This window comes from Kryptolebias marmoratus, linkage group LG7 (assembly GCF_001649575.2).
Source record: "Kryptolebias marmoratus isolate JLee-2015 linkage group LG7, ASM164957v2, whole genome shotgun sequence".
NCBI classification, from domain to species: Eukaryota; Metazoa; Chordata; class Actinopteri; order Cyprinodontiformes; family Rivulidae; genus Kryptolebias; species Kryptolebias marmoratus.
Window position 1 is genome coordinate 9896007 of NC_051436.1, and position 18282 is coordinate 9914288.

General features: G+C 44.2%; 1 protein-coding gene across 2 annotated transcripts; it reads right to left on the minus strand.

Annotated features, from left to right (window-relative positions):
* Positions 1–291: 291 nt before the first annotated feature.
* LOC108234819 lies at positions 292–9367 on the minus strand. Of its 2 annotated transcripts, none has more exons than XM_017414312.3 (8): positions 9186–9367; positions 7220–7329; positions 6974–7058; positions 6702–6897; positions 4491–5545; positions 3325–4127; positions 1232–1438; positions 292–1155 (listed from the first exon to the last, which is right to left on the minus strand). In XM_017414312.3, exons 1-8 carry the CDS (start codon positions 9326–9328, stop codon positions 908–910), a joined length of 2847 nt encoding a protein of 948 aa, XP_017269801.3. In that variant the 5' UTR covers positions 9329–9367; the 3' UTR covers positions 292–907. The 2 variants fall into 2 exon arrangements, with proteins under 2 accessions (XP_017269801.3, XP_037832257.1); XM_037976329.1 differs by having other exon boundaries at positions 9141–9366.
* Positions 9368–18282: the final 8915 nt, after the last annotated feature.

Consider the following 18282-nt stretch of genomic DNA (forward strand, 5'->3'; position numbering starts at 1 on the left):
AAGTACAAGTAGTATTTACAGTATGTACACGACACATTTACCACTACTGCATACTTTTCTTCTTTTTTTTGTTTTTTAAGATTAGGAAGTATTTACATTATGAATAAGACCATATGTTGATTCTGAAATACACGAGTTTTTAAAAATTATACCCAAGAAATTCAAGTAGGCGTGCCTCGACACATACTAGTCTATGATCAGTGGTATAGAGGTATGCAAGAAAACACTTAACAGGTGCAACATGGTCTGCGACACTGAGGAATACTTTTATACACTCGTCTGTAGTAACACAATGTCAGCATCAAACACATATTGTACAGGTTCACGTAGTCTTTTTTTTTTTTTTTTTGTGGATCTGAACGATCAGAACTGGTTCTCCCAAAGCTTTCCACATTCATGTTTGGTCAACAGCCTTCGGTGAAAGCAAACGCTCCAACAGAGGACTCTCTGCCGCCGATATGTTCGGGTGGTTTAAAGCACGTGTCTTTGCCGCCCGTTACCCACGCACCCTCCACCTCCACTGTACTCGCAAAGTAAACGTGACGGGAAAAACAATCTTAAAAAAAATAATTAAAATGCGTTCACATAAAGTCACGTTTTTGTCCAAAGAATTGAAAAAAAAAAAAAAAAAAAAAAAAAACGAACATCTGGTAACCACAACACTGTTTTATCCTCAACGAGCCTGTCCTTTTAAAAAATTTAGTTTTTTTTAGCTTAATCGCTTTTATTCCACTTCTCTCTAACGACCGGGGCGATCGCACCTGGAGCCCACCTCAACGTCAGGCGATGCACCCGTAAAAGAGAACGAAATCCAGACACTCAAACCAGTTTCTCCTCCCCGCCTCGACTGCTGGTGGGTTTTTCAACGTCGCGGCGCCCGACCTCTTTTTGCAACTCGTTTTTCGTCCTAGCTGACCACGGCGGCGGCGCTTTCCCGCCTCCCCTGCTTCTTCAGCAGCTGGATGCGGTTGTGGACGTAGAACTTGATGGCTCGCCAGTCCCGCTGGTTGCTCACCAGCAGGGGGCAGAGTTCCAGGCAGCGTTCGCAGTCGGCCTTCGCCGGCACGCGCAGCTCCAGGAGGTTTCTCTTCAGGTGAGTCTCCACCGCCACGCGCTCCGCCTCCGACCAGGGGCGCTTCAGCACGCCGCGTTTTCCTGCGCAGAGCGTTGCCAGGCGTAAATAAGAGCGAGCGGAACACACACACGGCTTGTACACCCGTAGATGTGTTACCTGATTTGACAGGAGTGGATCTCCTCTTACTGTCGTTGGCTGCTGGCGGGCTGGCGGTGGGCGGTGGAACGGGCGCTTTCTTCTTCCGCGGGGATCGGCCCGGTCCTTTCTTCTTCGCCATCATCTCGATCTTCTCCTTAACCTCTTCCTTCTCTACCTCCACCTCGGAATCTTCCGAAAACGAATCCGCTGAGTGTCCAGACATCACTGTGGGGAAAAGGGGAGAAAACACAAAACAAAAGTAAATAAAACTTTGGGGGAAAGCTGATCGTTCATTACAGAAAAACTCTGTTTTCACTCAAACCTGTGTTCCCAAACAGAACTTAAACACTGCAAGCTCAGAAACTCAAAAACAATCAGATTTCTCTTCTCATTAGCCTCATGGAGCAGCTAGGAAAGGAGTCTTTAGTCTTTAGTCACAATATAGTATAGATGTTATGTCTTTTTTTGACTGAACTTTGAAGAGTAATTCTTGATAAATGCATTTATATGAGATAGAAAAAAGCACCAGCCACTGGGAGCCCATACTTTGAAAAAACAAAAACCCACAAAATAAACAGTAAGGACCCCAAAGCGATCCCATTCACTCATTCATTCACACACTGATGGTGGTGAGCTACATTGTAGCCACAGCCGCCCTGTGGCGGGTTGACAGAAGTGAGGCGGTCATCACACCGGCGCCACCGAGCCCTCCGACCACCAAGGACACAAGCGGGGGGCTCAAACCGGCAACCCTCTGGTTACAGGATGAACCTCTACTTCCTGAGCCACTGCCGTCCCTATAAATAATCCTGAAGTATTTTCAGAAACTCACTATTTACAACAGAGACAAAACAACATGGTTGGAAAAACGACAACTACTGACCATGTAAAGAAACACGATTATTCTAATAAATCTGTGTTATTTTTATTTTGTTTGTTTAAAGTTTATTTTCTGAGTTCCAAAATGTAAATGAAAACAAAATCTTTAAATGTCAAGTGACTTTTTGTTTTGTAGCAGACGTTTCTGGGATTTCAATGAAGAATTATTAAACAGTTTTAATTCTTTAAATGTCAAGAACAAACTTCAGAGCTTGACATGAGCCGTCCGTTCAGCTGAGGCATTTATAAAAACAGATGCTCCTCGGTAAAAGTCACATTCTTACATGCGTTGGTCCCTGAGAACCTAAAAGCCTGGATGCAGTTCGTGTGTATTTAACCAATAAGATCAGCTGTTAGCATCAGATACAAACAGCTCCACAGTAAACGTTTTTATGCTGCTGAAAGGCTCAAATCAATACTAAAATATTTGATAACTTTATAGAAATGATTTCTTCACAGACACGTTTAGAGGTTTATCAAAGTCTCATTTTGTATCTCGTGGATCATGAAGTCAGCACTGAAACGGCCTCTGATTTAGATTTTGTTGCCTTTGCTTCAGACAGCTTGAAACCATGACAGAATAATGACGCCATTTTTTTTTTTTTTTTAAACGGGCACTTTTACTTGTTAATTGCTCCTCGAGTTTCATCACAGCTGTCTAATTACCACCTGTTATAATAATCTCATTCTAATGGAACTTTATTAGACATTACTGTCTTTCTTAATCACTTTGGACCACGATAACAAATAAATACAGGTCCCAATTTTAAAAGATTTACACGACTCGACAAAAAGCTCTAGAAGTAGTTGCTCGTTAAGTTTAACGGGAAAATTCAAAGAAAACTGCAACTGATAAAACAAATCAAATCTCTCTGTTAATGAAATGAATTCATATCCTAACCTAGATATTTATTTGTTTCACATAATGTCCCACCAATCTCATTTTCAGTCAACTTTCTTGTAACGGAAAAATCCAACCTGTGAAAAAATAGATTTAGGTATAGCATCAGTCATCAATGAGACTGCTAAATTATGAAACTTTACACTAATCTTGTGTCTGTTGAATAATATCATATAATAAATTATCAGATGTTTTGCTAAAACTAACAAGAACAATGATTGCTACAACAGAATGAAAAACAGGACTTTATGTGTAAAATACAGTTTAAATTGTCTAAAAGGTCCAATTGGTTGGGAAAAAAAAAACTAAAAACAAAAAGTCTGATCCTTACCGTCTAATTCGAGGCAAATGTCCTGCAGGCTCATCCCCCTGAACAGCACCCCCTCCCTCTCTCCATAAAGAACAACCCGACCGACTCGACCCATCAGCGCTGGATCTCGTATGAGGGTGGAGCAGCTCTGGGTCACGTGGTACTCCCGCTCCAGGAAGTCCTCCAGCCGTTTGATGGCTGCGCCCTGGCTCTCGCCTTCGTCCAGCAGCAGCAGCTGGGTGAGGATGGCCACCTGCCGCCGCACTCGCGTCGCCGTCAGAGACCCGGGGTTCTTGGCCCCGCTGGCCCGGGCCAAGTTCCTCAGAAGGTCCGTGCCGCGGAGAGGCGTGGCAGGGGAGTGGTAGGGCCGCGAGAAGACGTACGGGCTCTCGGGATCCACGCCGACATTGGGGCTGGTCCGGAGAAGCAGGTCCAGGCAGGACTCGCACTGCGGCGGGAGAATAAGCGGCTGGACGCGGCCGCGCTTGCCCAACACCCCCGCCCGTGGGAGGTGGCAGAGCACCTGGCGTTCGAAAGGAGACAGGAGGGCTTCCATCCCAGAGGGGGCACTACTGGTGCTTGAGCCGGACTGGGAGGTGACACGGCTGCGGTAGTCCTGGATGGTGAGTTTAGCTATCTCACACTCCCGGTGCCGATTGTAGAGGATGAGCAGGGAGAGGCTGGAGTGGCAGAGCAGGCGCCAGGCCTCGGCGGAGTGAGGAGATCGAGTTAAAGACAGGAAAGACGAGTGCTGCTGCCGACGGAGGTAGATGACTAAACACGACAGGGACGACAGCAGTGGAGACATGTGTTGTCTGTGTGTGCTGGAAATAGAAAAGGGAGAAAAAAATAACAATATTATCACATAAATCAAAACAAATATGGCCCAAGCATCCCTGATACAGCTATAATAAGTAATAAGCCTTTGATAAATGAACTGGAGCTGGACAATAATACCCTTTTATGGTATAATGGGATATCCAAAAGTACCAACCATCCTTAAAAACTCAATAACATTTAAAATATATGAAACCCTTAAAAAGCCCTAAAATAAATAGGCAATCATAGGCCGACATAGGTCTTTCTAGGCATACGGTCTTACCATATACAGTAGTGTTACTGGGAAAAAAAAAAAATCAACCTTAGAATCAGTCATGATATTAGAGGAACAAGAAACCAAATCACACCTTAAAACGTCTCCATTCTTCTCCGGTCCATCGTCTTCTCCCTCCCCACTCAGCTCCAGATCTTCGTCCGGATCGATGTCTGGTTCCGGTGTAGGAGGCGGCAGCAGCTCGTCCTGATTCCTTGGGCTCTCCGTCTCCACCTTCGGCTGCTCCTCGGGCTTCTCTGTCTTCATCCTCCGACCCCTTTTAGGTGTAGGCGGAGGAGGAGGCGGCGACGGACTCTTCACTCGGGACATCATCGGGGGCGTGGAGAGCTTCGCGGGAGGCAGGGGCAAGCTTGGCGCCTTCTTGGAGGCCGCGGACTGCGCTGCAGCAGGCGGTGAAAGCGAGAGGGAGAAGGAGACGCTGCCCGCGCCCGAGCGCGTGGCTGTCGGTTCCCTCTCTCTGGAGAAGAGGGACGGCGGGGTCGGGGCAGAGGCGGACTGCTGCGGGACGGCAAAGGAGTGGCTGTGGGGAGCGGAGGCGGAGGAAGACGAAGGGTGTGAAGCGTTGCCGTTTGAAGAGCTGTGGAGGTGTGCCATCTCCATGGCCGTTCTGACCTCCGGCTGGTTGGCGTGGTATTTCTCCAGGTGGCGTGCCAGCGAGCGATAGTGGCGTCCGCAGTATGGGCAGTGCTGCCGGCGGCTCACCGCTGCGCCGCTGGAGCTGCCAATGTTTATGTTGATGTTGTTGTTTATGTTCGTGGTGGGAGGTGACAGGGCGTTGACCGGGGCCTGTGATCGAGCTGGGGGCGCGACAGGCGCCGAGCGGGAAAACGAGGAGCAGGGGCGCCCGGGTCCCCTGGAGGAGGTAGGCACGCTCTTCTTCTTCGAACTCACCACTGTGGGCATCTTGCGCTTCTTGCGGCGGCGAAGCATCCGGCCCCTTATCTCCTCGATCTCTTCTTCTTCGTCGTCATCGTAGTCGTCATCGTCTTCCTCATCTTCGTCCTCCTCTCGGTCCGAGTCGCTGGGCTCGGAGTGGGTGAGCGGGGAGGATGAGGGGGACAACGACCAGGAGGGGGTCAGGTAATCGGAAACTGAGAGGGACAGCGGATGAGGGCCAGCCTCTTCCTCCTGGTTACACAAAGATTTCAAAATAAAAGACCAAGTCAGACTAAAATTATTGATTATGCACACGGTTATCAACTTCTTTAATAAGGCAACATGATGAGGGGATGAGGGGATAAATCTATTTTTAATCCTGCACATGGAAGATTGAATCAATTTTCAAATGTCAAAAATTCCATGTGTTAAAACTACGTACTCAACATGTAGATTGCTTCGGCTGAAAAGTTGAATACTTTCTAAATATGGCTGTTTACTGTAGATTCTAACAGTAACAACAGAGGCTGTCCAGCTTACATCAGAGAATAACGTGAACTATTTACTTGCGATGGCAGACAGCAAACTTTCCTTCTTATTAGTTCACTGCCTTGTTGTGATTTATAACAAAAGTACAAACTTTCTCACTAAAAAAGATCAGCAAAATGGTTATCTTGTGCTTAGCAACAGGCTGTATGACTTGTCAGGGGGCAAACCAGTCCATTTCCTAAAAACCGAATCAGAATAGAGGTCTAAATAGACTGCAGTCTCTCCTGAGGGTGAGGCCTGCCATTTTGCAACGCACTTGTAATTTCTTTTCGCCTATTCTTAGCGAGTCTATCACTCCTCCTATTTTCACTGCACACACACTTAACTAACTTTATCCACGACAAGGAAAAGACAATTGGTTAACACCTTCTTAATACCTAGAAAAGGTTAACCATCCTTTTTTCAACTAGTTGTGCACTTTAAGAGTCTGGTAACTTTGGAGTTTTTTTCACTGGATTATGATAGTTTATGAATTAGGTACTTTAAGGACTTCAAACTGTTGAGATTGGTGTTTAATGGCAAATTGTATGAGTATTTTCCCATGAAAAAACAAACATTTTTCCACATACAAACTCATCACTTTTCTTCCTTGATGCTGTGATCATTTAGAAAGTTCTCTGCTGATACCGGATTGCTTCATACGGGGTTTTACCCAAGATTAACAGCAGCGCCAAGTGTGTGTACTCGTGCTGCAGCAGTCTTTAGCTGCCCGGTGGTTAAAGCAAAGGACTTTAGCCACAGGAACAGCGATTACGATCAGTTTAATGTTAGTTTGGTTCTTTGAGGTGTTTAATAACACTAAGAAAGACACAGAAACATTTCTTTTTTCATTCAGTGTACCACAAAGTCAGCAGCTCACCAACGCATTCTCTCCCCAGTCCGTCAGGCTGTAGTCCACCGTGATCTCCTCCCCTTTTGCGATGTCTCGGATCGCTATGACAACCAACCGCACCTGCGTCCCGCAGTGGACTTCTCGAATCCGGCAGTTGGGCGGCGGATGGAAAAGCACGGGTCCTCGGACACCGCTGGCCCCTTCCTCCCCCAACTCGGGAACGCTGGAAAACATGAGGTGAGTTTTTATGACTGATGAGCTTTTAAGGCAAACTGCAGAGGCTCTTTTTTTTATTTTACCAGAGCTGGGTGGGATCAGGTAGGTAGTAGGGACTCCCAGGTGGGGGGAGGCGGTCTTCTGCACCTTCTGGGTACTGGCCATCACCTGCAATAAGTTGAAGAGTTCAATTTGGGCTCTTCTTTATTACTTTAATACCTACAACAGCTCCAATGTTTGTGAAATACAAAGGAACGCCGGTTTCCCATAGGCACCAGAGTGAATAAACATCAAAAATAATAAGTGTTAAAGTGTGTTTGTATAAATACCAGGGCTGTAGCTGTGCTCCGACATGCTCTCCTCCTCCTCATCTTCTGTTACATACGCTCGATCACACACCTTCACAGGTGTCCCCTTCCTTTTTCTCCCACACACGCGGCTGGAGAAAACAAAATGCCATTGTTCAGCACACTGACACAGTTACACAAAGCAGTGCTTAAAACTCTATTTGTGCAAGCCAAAAAAGGTCCAACTAAATATAAGACTCCTGCAGCAAAGCCAACTTAGATTTCAAGCACAGTTTGTGTTTTTTGTTTTACTTGGATGACGCGTCCGTAACAACAAGGATATGAGGTACTTAGTTTTCACTGCCACCAAAAGTTGAAGGTGGGCGATTATGTTTTCGCCAATGTCTGCATTTGTGTGCCTGTCTTTTTACAAAATATCTCATGAACCAATGGATGGATTTTAATAAAAATGTCATGACATAATCATCGAACGCACATCTACGACTGATCGACTTTTAGAGTCAAGGTGGTCACCACCACCAACCGACCTTATCATACGCACGAACGGCTCAAATGCAGCTTATTTTACAGACACTGAGCTGAAATTTGACGTGGCTGAGAGTCATTCACAACACGTGCTCTGAGCGTGAGATTGTGCCAAACAATATTGTCAAAGTTTGACTGAAATGGCTACAGTGCCACAATTTCTCAGTAAGGTTATCTGAGTTTAAAATTCTGATCTCAAAAGCGCAGGGCGATACACATTTCTTCAAGGAATGCTCAGCCTTTAATTAGTTTTTGTAATTGCAGTGATGACAAAGATATTAACCTTTCTGATAATTGTTGGATTCGACAATTAAAATTTTAACCTTTCAGTTTATCGTCCACCCATACTAACACCACAGTTAGTATAAATCCAAAAATAATTGCATATAGTGAGGAATCCAATGCTAGTAGTTTCAAGACACATCAGGTTGGTGATTATTTCTTTAGAAACATAAAGCATTCGATATGTATTCAAGTATAGATAATAATGTTTATAATCCAACAATCTCTTTTGTGTGGTATTAAAATGTGCATCGAGTTTAAACTAATTACAGCTTGATCACATTTAAATGTGTTTGCAAAACAATCACATTGTAGCTGATGTTCAGATTAGCTGAAGGATCATGTGTCATTTACAGAATTGATAACCAGCCATCAAACAGCAGAGGGGTAATGATGGATGGCAGGCTAATGGTTGTGATTTTCAACCATAACATCAATAGTGTCCCCACCCCTTCATTCAGCCACTTAGACCGTGGAACTGCAATTACAAAAGACTGATTAGGGCAACAATACAGCCCATATTCGCTGAACCCTGTGACAGTCGAGTGTCTGTTGTCGGGTGCATTTTAGTAGTGGTCAGCAACTTTGTTTATTCGGTGCTGAGCAGGAGTCGTGCCAGTCGTCAAGGGATCAGAGCCGAATGATAGTAATGAGTAACACGTTGGAGAATGTGTGGTCTAAAAGCTCTGCCGTGCGTAGGGTTATCAACAAGAGGCAGGCGAGCTTAAAACGGCGTGCAATTCCTGCGGGGTTCGCGCTAACGTCGGATGCTAACGCGGCTAGCCTGTTAGCTTCTCCGCCTTCTAAACATCAAAAATAAACGGCCGGTCTCTTCAGCGCAAAGCGGGTCGGCTGGCGGAGCCGCAGCCCGACAGCCTCCGCCGCCTGCAGACAGCGACCAAAAAAAAACAACAAACAAATAAAAACAGAAACCACCCTCGCTTCTCTGTTTTCTGCAACATAAACGTCTAAAATCACGCACGCGAAAACCAACCGAGGCTCCTAACGTTAAGCTACGCAGACCGTGCACGCTCCGAGCGCGTGCGTCCGGGGCTCTGGCTCTGCTGGCAACAAATCTCTCTCTCTCTCTTTCCCCCACACCCCCCTCAGGTGAAAAAAAAAAGAAAAAACCCACCGGCTTGCGGCGACCGAAAACCCGAGGCTCGTCGTGCTCACTCACCCCCGTGGCGGCGGCGGCTTGCTCCCGTCCCCGTCGCTGTCGAGGGTCGGCGGCTCCCGGTAGTCAAAAGGCGACCGTACATTCTCCGCCATTAGGACTGCCTTCGCTACCTCTCGCACTCCCGTGGATTGCTCACCGCGCATGTGCACAACATCCTTGGGGGTTCCACTGTTAAAATGGGGTGCACCCCCCACCTCCTTGACGTTTGTGGATATATGGATGCGTTTGAGGACCTTGCCATTTTTTATTCAAACGTACAGATATAAAGGAGAAGCACTGGGATAAAATCAGTTCTTTCAAATTGTTCCTCTCTTTTCCTCCATGACACCATTTTATTTATTTATTTTAAAATATGGTGACAATTATCTTTCTTAACCTCTGGTAAAGAAGTTTTTTTGGCTGATAAAAAAAAATCAACATTCATTTCAGTTCATTGCAATTATTATTATATTTTTTAATTTCACTTTCTTGTTTCCATGGTACACTATTTTCAAGCCATTGCTAAACTAAATACTCAATTTTTTTTACAGTAAGTCTCTTCAGGATATTGTAATGGACTCCTGTTTAACAAGTAAAGACAATCAATCAAAAGAAGCCTCTGACAATATTTTTTAAAAACAGATTCTAGAATTAAAAAAAATCTTGAAACGCCACCCTTGTTTTTTTGTATAGAAAGACAACCTTTTTTGAAAACGACGATGCCATAGCCCAATTTAACCTCATTTACAACCTCCAAATGTGTCCTCTTCTTGTCATGTTTGCATTTCACACTCAGGTGAGCTTTATTTGCACGCTCCACACCTTATTTCCTGTTTTTACAACATCGTTACAGCGCCACGCACAGGTCTGGCATAGTTACTGCAGCGCTTTGGCTCGTTTTCGGTGTTTCCGTGTGGATGAAGGCGTTTCTCGACACTGCGTCATGTTCAAGGGGATGTTTCTAGACACGACAAATAAGAATATAATTTGGGGTAATCTGCATTTCCGTGCGGACAAGGCCTAATAATGCTTTAGATCATTTCAAGATAATTGCTAAAAACCTCAAGCAACACTTCAAAAATTCTAAGTTGTTCTTTTAAAAGCCAAATTAAGGACGAGGATTGGCTAGAAGTCCTTTACGCAATGCAACAGTTGCATTGTTTGCTATGTAACGTTGTTTATTTGGACTCTCACTGTACAGTAAAACATTTCAAAGAGTCATGAATGAAAAACCAGATTTTCTTTTGTAGAGATTATTACAAACGGCAGGCGCTCAAACAATAAATCTCATGAAACTTAACAAGGATTAAGGTGATGTTTTTAATCTCCAACGCACATCCAGTTCATCTACACAAAATCACAGAAATTCACCGTTCCAAAGAGTCTGAAGTGACTCATCAGTGACTCAACGTGCACAGTTTCTAGCTACAGTGACGTTTTCGTGGTACAGAGTGTTTGATACTTATGGCTACAGACATTACAGTGCTACTGTACAATATCAGTCGAATACAGTAGTTCTCGAACAGTTTTCTGGCCCCTCGAGGAGATAAACGGCGGAAACCAGTTGGTCTGTCAGTTCAAAACAAGTGGAGCAGCAGGACATTCAAGTATAACATCAGGAGGAAAAATAATAATAATAATAATAACTTGGTGAACAGAGCAGCAAAAACATGACACTTTGTCACAGATTATGTCAACCCATGCACACAGCAAGCTTCCAGTAAATGACAACTCTGATTTCACAAACATTTAGGTTAATGAGGTTAATAATGTTTTTTTATATTAAAAGCTAAGAGACCTGTTACATCAGTAAAAGGCTACACAATCAGCTGCATATCAGTCACAGTTTGTCAGTCATGGATTTTTGGTTGGACTCTAGCAGTTAGTAGATTCTGGAGTGTTACAAACGGATATTATTCGAAACGGAATAATTTACACGCAATGTACAAAAGAACGCTCACAAATAAACCAATTTACACAACACCGCAAGCGGAGTTTTGTCGGAGGAAGTGGCGAGCCCTGGCAAAGCGGAGGTCGCTCTAACGCTCGCTGTGGAAATGCCAATGTCTGGGAAAAGCTGTTTACTTCGCTTTGTTAAAAAAGGGGCTTAGATGTGTTGATTTTCGTCTCAAATGTTCAGAGATTACAAGGGAAATCTACTTATATGTCCAATTAGGAATACATAAAAATAGGCTGGTTGTTAGTGCTGAATGCATTTTTTTTTTTCCATAAATGTTGCTGGGAGTGAAATAAAGGAATTTAGATCTCCTCTGTTCCTTCTCTCGCCAAGTGTAAGACATGAAGGGCCTTATCAGCGTGATTAGCCCAATGGATTAGCTCCAGCAGCACCCGGTAGGTCCACATTTTGAGGCCGAACGCTCCCCCGGCGCCATCTACTTCCTGCACGGAAAGATTACAAAACAGCAAACGCCTGTCAGTAGGCACAAGCTGTGCAAAGGGATACATTTTGTGAATTCAAGGCATACTGCATGTACAAAAGCAGAAAGATTTATGAACACATTAGGTCCGGTTTATTTAATAGACCGAGGCTGCAGCCGAGGATTTATCACCTTCTAGGGTTAATATGCTAAACAAGTCATAAAATATTAGCCCACATACGCACTCGGCAGAGACAGAGGTACGTCAGCGCACACGTGAAATCATTTTTCCATCTACCTGATGAAGGTCAGCTCAACATTCCTTTCTTATACCTCAGTTTTAGCCTCTACTAACATTGCAGAAAGATATCCGTGTTGAATAGTTCCACCACTGCACAGTTTTCTACTATCAGTTTAAAACTAGGCAACATTTTTGTTTGGTATGCTTAAAATTATTGTAATTTAAAAAGTCTCGTAAATATAAACATTGACACGACACAAACACAAAAAAATGCATTATTAAAAAGTGGAGAACATTTCATTCAGGTGCCTATCTTCCCAGAAGTGGACATCTACCAAATTTACCCCAAGGTATTAGTCACAATACAAGCCTGTTTAAAATTGTTGTGTTTTTTTTTTTTTTTTGCAACCTCAGTTAGCAGGTTAAAGGTTTAAGTTCACGACAGGAAATGGAGCGGCTGCAGGAGAAAGCCTCTTCTCTCTAAATAGAACACGGCGGCACGACTTGGGTTTGTAAAGCTGCATCTGTACGAACCGCAGGACATCTGGAACAACGTCCTTTGGACAGATGGGACCAAAGTAGAGATGTTGGAGGAAAACCAAAACACAGCACATCAAGCACAAACACGACAAACCAATCGTCAAAGCGTGGCGGTGGAGGCGTGTTGCCGTTTTGGGCTCGTTTTGCAGCCACGGGACCCTGGCACCTCTTGCAGTTTTGTGAACCAAAGGATTCTAGAGTCGACCATCTGTCGGACAGCTGAGGCTCGGACCAAACTGGGTCATGATGCAACAGGACGACGACACCGAACAGAGCCGCACATCTACAAGAGCGGCTGAAAAAAGAAAAAGAGTCGAAGTGTTGCAATGGTCCAGTCTAAGACCAGACCGCAACCTGACTGAAGTGATACTGTGTGACCTTAAGAAAGCTGTGAAAAAAAACGAATGTGCAGAATCCTCAATGGACTAAAGATATACATCTTATATCATGCTAAAATACTGCAATGTCAATTTTTAGTCATATTGCTCAGCCCTAATAACAACTACATCACGTTATATAAGCTAAAAGTGGTTCTGCAAGCTGTTGAATCATGAGGTATTCTAGGGTTTTCACACACAACTTTTCTATTTCGGCTTGGTTTTTCTGTAATAAATAATAACGGTGGAATTTGATGTGTGTTTTTGTTCACTTAAGGTTAAATCTGAACAATTTTACAACCTGGTAATGATCAGATTATTTTATTATGTCCTTATTCATAAAACCCTTGAACTTTAAGTAGGGTAAGAATATTATTTCATTTAAAACTACACAGAAGTGCTGGTGTTTAGTTATTTGCTGATAGCTCTTGTTATAATCTACAGATGCCTGACGAATAGCAGCGCCTATAATCCAAATAAAAGGATGTAACCAGCTGTAACAAAAACGTCACCTGATTACATCGGTGGTCTGGGGTGACCTCCAGGGCGACGTCCTCGGTCCCCACCAGATCTCTGGTGCTGTAGAGCAGATGCTCCAGCCGGCCTCGGACGGTCTTCCTCATGGTCTCGTAGTCCCCCTCCAGCTCGCCCCACTCCTCCTCCTCCTTCAGGATGACACAGTGGAGCAGGCCGAGGCACTGGCGCAGAGCGGAGTGCAGCAGCTGCACCTGCTCCTCGGCGCTGGGCTCCTCGGCCTCGGAGGACAGGGTGATGATTCGTCCGCCATCTGGGGTGTGGTCCGACAAGAAGGTCTCTTTCTCTTTCTGAAACCCACCCCCCAGACATGCGTAGGTGAGGATGAGGACAGGTTTTTGTCTACGCGATGGAAACATTTTGATTTCGCACTTGTCTGATAAAACCTATTTCACACAAACTACCATCTAAAACACCAAATGACTCCATTGATTACCGTATTTTCCGCACTATAGGGCGCACTAGAGTATAAGACGCACTGTCAATGAATGGTCCACTTTCAAACTTTTGTCATATATAAAGCGCACTGGACTATAAGGTGCATCGTCGCCTCCTGATTTTTGTAATTTTGCACGGACCGCGCTCGCCGCTCGCTGCTCTAGCGGAGCTGGTTTGCCTGTTTCAGCATTTCTATGATCCCTCTATGACAGATCACAAAGATAATCAAACGGTTCAAAACTCACAGAAGAATACTGCACCGACGTAAGTATAAACGCCTCCACTGCTCACACGCGGAGCCCCACGCAACTATAACTGAGCCTTATTGCTGCAAGCGGTGCAGCTTTGTGGTTTAACCAAAGTCGTACAAAAGCATCACGACTTCTTACAAATATAAGGCGCTCCAGATAATAAAAAAGAAAATTAAAGTGCGCCTTATAGTCCGGAAAATACTGTAAATGTTATTGTTCCATATTCTCCAATTGCTCTCAGACTGCTGGTTTACTTGTGGTTCCAAGAGTTTCTAAAAAGTAGAATGGGAGACAGAGTTTTCAGTTGTCAGGGTCCTCTCTGATGAAACCACTTTCCAGTTTCTGTCTGTTTTAAGACTAGGCTTAAGACTTTCCTTTCTGATAAATCCTATGGTTAGGGTTGGGTTTCCTGAGCTATCCCTTAGTTATGCTGCTGGAGGACAAACTGACCAGATGTCTTCGCTCACGCTGTCCATACTCGCTCTCCTCTCCATGCACCGACCCCGTGTTTTTCTTTGGTTTCCTTCCCACAGAAACTACACCTGGACCAACCCTTATGTGTCTCTTATTCCTGTCCTCTCAAGCCCGAGCCGATTGAGGCGGACGGCAGCCGATTCCGAGCCCGGTTCTGGTTCTGCTCGAGGTTTCTTCCCATCATAAAGGGGCGAGTCGTTCCTTTCCACTGCCGCAACGTGGTCCTCGGGACGGAGACAACTGCAACCATGTGAAGATTTGACGCAACCTGATGGCTTCCTTAGACAGACGATGTTCACTAACTGGCCTTTGCATAATGTAGCTACTGCATGTGGATGTTTTATGTTTTATCAGGAATTAATTGACTCAGATTTGATTTATGATTTGCATTTGGTTTTTCCTCTTTTATAGTGTCCTGAGATGATTTATATACATATATAAAACTGAACTAAAGTGGATGTTTTAAGATGGATATTAGGAACAGAAGGAGAGCAGGTGCTGGGTGTCTTAACATGAGGTCACCACAGCATCTCCTACACGGACTCAAATCTGAAGGTTTAATGTTTAAAGTTTAATATTAGAACCCGGACCCATTCAAACGACAGGGAGGGTTACTAGCTAGCCGCCTCCCTCGGCACTGAAACGTAATAGACGACGGGAACTCACGTAGAGCCGCAGCAGGTCGGTACACTCGTGGTGCAGCAGCCGGGCCAGGGCCACCGCTCTCCCGGTCCGCGACGGGCCGGGCGCCGGCGTCGAGTCGGACGCGGTTAACGGTTGCTCCTCCCGCTCTGCCATTTGCCCTCAGCTCCGCGGCGTGAGAAAAAAAAAAAAAAAAAAAAGAAACACCGAGCACAGACGCGTCGCCCGCCTCGCCTAACAGCTTGGAAGTGAAGCTACCGAAGAACTGTGTTGTTCTGTTGTTGTTGTTTTTCCTTTCCACACTCCCCGACTAACGCGGACAGCCTTCGGTCACCACGAAGCGGAGGTCGTAGCTGTTTGTGTTCATGCTGGTGCGGACCCAACGAGAGGGGATTTAATTGGTTCCGCAAACCACAGGGGCGTTTTAAAGCAGGGAGGGGGGGCTCCATGTTCGCCCCCCCCCAAAAAAAAAACAAAAAAAAAAAAACAAAAAACATGGCACCTTGCCACCACTAACCATAAAAACGGGAGTTCAGTTTTTTCCCCCTGTTTCACTTCAATGGAGAATTAGCCCAATATGTAACTATTCTGTGACCAATAAAATGTGAGGAATGTGTTTGAAAAAAAACAAACAAAAAACACCCACATCTGTTTCCTCCTCATCACTGGAAAGAATGAGAGGGATGATAAGAATCTGAAGAATTTGCTGGAAAAATAAACCTCATTTAGATTCAGTTTTCTTAAATAATTGAGGCGGTACATTTGGGATATTGGGTTTGTTTATTTTTTTTGTGTGTGTGTTCTGTTAACAGCGTAAGAATACTAAAAAAAACGTTTTTAGCGAGTGTATTTGAACATGTTCTATTTATTATTGTTTAAGGCGGGGGGGTCTGCAACTCGTATCTTTGAAAGAGCCATTTTAATCACCTTTGCCATTTGATAAAGGTTTTGTTTACATTATATATAAAAATAATTCTCAGCCTGGAAACAGATGGAATTCTCCCTCCGGGTTGGGAATGATTCTCTGCCTCAGGTGGAGGAGCTCAAGTCTTGTTCGGGAGTGATGGTAGGATGGAGCGGGAGATGGAGCGGGAGATGAATCGACGGAGCGGGGCCTCGTCTTCAGTAAGACGAGGGCATTGCTTCGACCGGTCGTGGTGAAGAAAGAGTTGAGTAGAAAGGCAAAACTGTCGATTTACTGGTCCATTAAATTTACTGGCAGACCCAGAACTCTCTGGAGGGATTATCTATCCTCTCTGGTCGGGGAACACCTTGGGATCCCCCAGGAGGAGCTGGGGAGCATCGATGAGGAGAGGGAGGTCTTGGTTTTTCTCCTGGACCTGTTTTTACCACAACCAGACCACGGATAAGTGATAGAAGATGGATGGATGGATTATATATAAATAAATACATTGATGTCAAAGAGTATTTACCACAGTACAGATATCTGCTTTTTATATTTTTGTCACTTACATGTTTCAGATCATCAAACAAATATTAATATCAGACAAAGAGAATCAGAGTAAACACAAAATGTAGTTTTCAAAGGATGATTGTATTTATTAGGGTTATTTAGACCAACCTGGCCCTATGTGAAAAAGTAATTTCTCCCTAAAACTAATATCTGAAACTGAGCGTTTGCGTTTACTGCCGGTGAGTCTTTCACGTCGCTGTGGAGGAGTTTTCTCTGCTGTGCGTTGGATCGTCGTCCTGCTGCAGAACCCAAATGTGCTTCACCTTAAGGTCACGGACTGATGGTTGGACTTTCTTCTTCTGGCTTCATGGTCCCATCAATAATGGCAGGTCGTCAAGGTCCTGAAGCAGCAAAGCAGCTCCCGACCATCACACTGTCACCACCATGTTTGACTATCGGTATTATGTTTTTTTTGTTTTATTAGACAAATATAATGGATTGCACATCCTTTAAAAAGCTCAAAAGTATTTTTTCCCAAAAGTCCCTAGGATCTTTGAGAAGTTTATCTTTTTTTAAATATTTTTTATTTTTGGACAAATGTGAGTTGGGACTTTGTATTCATCTTGGGAGTCTCCCATGGAAGCTATTTTTGCTCATATCTCTCTTTCTCATCCTAAACTCTGACCTGAGGCCTGCAGGGATTTAAACGTCGTTCTGGGCTCTTCTGGAACCTCCTGGATGAGTTGTCGGTGCGCTTTTGGAATAATTTTGGTCAGCCAGAGAAGATTCCCCACTGTTCCACACTGTCTCCATTTGTGGTTATTGGCTTTTTTTAAAAAAGCGATTTCTTGATTCTTCAGGTCTGGCAGTAATCAGGACTGGGTGGGGGTGAGTAAAAATGACCTTAGCTTTCCAAAAAAGTGAAGTTCATCATAGTTATTTCATGATTTAACCAGGAAGGAAATTACTTTTACACATGGTACCAGGCTGGTTTGGATAGATTTTTTCCCTTAATAAATGAAATTATCAGTTGAAAACTGTATTTTGTATTTACTCAGGTTCTCTTTGTCTGATATTAATATTTGTTGATGATCTGAAACATGTAAGTGTGACAAAAACATCCCTTTACCTCAGGATTTGTTGGCCTGGTCCACCTGCCCTGATCCACCTTAATGACCCTCAGGACGGAGGAGATGAAAAGGGGTTTGCCCGTGAGTTCAGCTTGCATTAAGAAAGCACCACTTACAGTTTAAAAACTTGAAATTCCTCACTTTTCAGCTTGAATTGAGTAGCTCCCTAGATGTGTAGCAAAACATGAAAAAACCCCAAACAATTAAAGAAGTCCAGCTGCTTTTCTTTTTTATTTTAAGAAAACTTTTAGGATTTATCATCTCCCGAATGACTGAGAATCTACACCAACATACGGTCAAATTAAGATGGCCAGTTTACCTAATCTGAACGAGTACCTCCTGGAACTAACTAACTATCCATGAGAACAACCAGACTCCACATAGAAAAAAAAAGGAGCAGCCAAGATTCAAACCTAGAACCTCGCTGGGAGGCAACAGCACTTACCATCCCATCCCCACCCATCTAACTATAAATCACTGCAGGACAGAGTCTAATTACACCTTTAATAATGAAACCTGCCACAAAGGAACTAAGAAACTACAGTCTGCTATAAGTCTGCATGCCAAGAGCTAGATCTAATACTGCTTTCTCTCAGGAACTTGCTTACATACATGCCACCTAAACACATACAATTCTGTTTGTTCTTTGTAAAGTTAAGCTTTCTACACCATACTTAACTAGCTGTTTTGTATTTGATT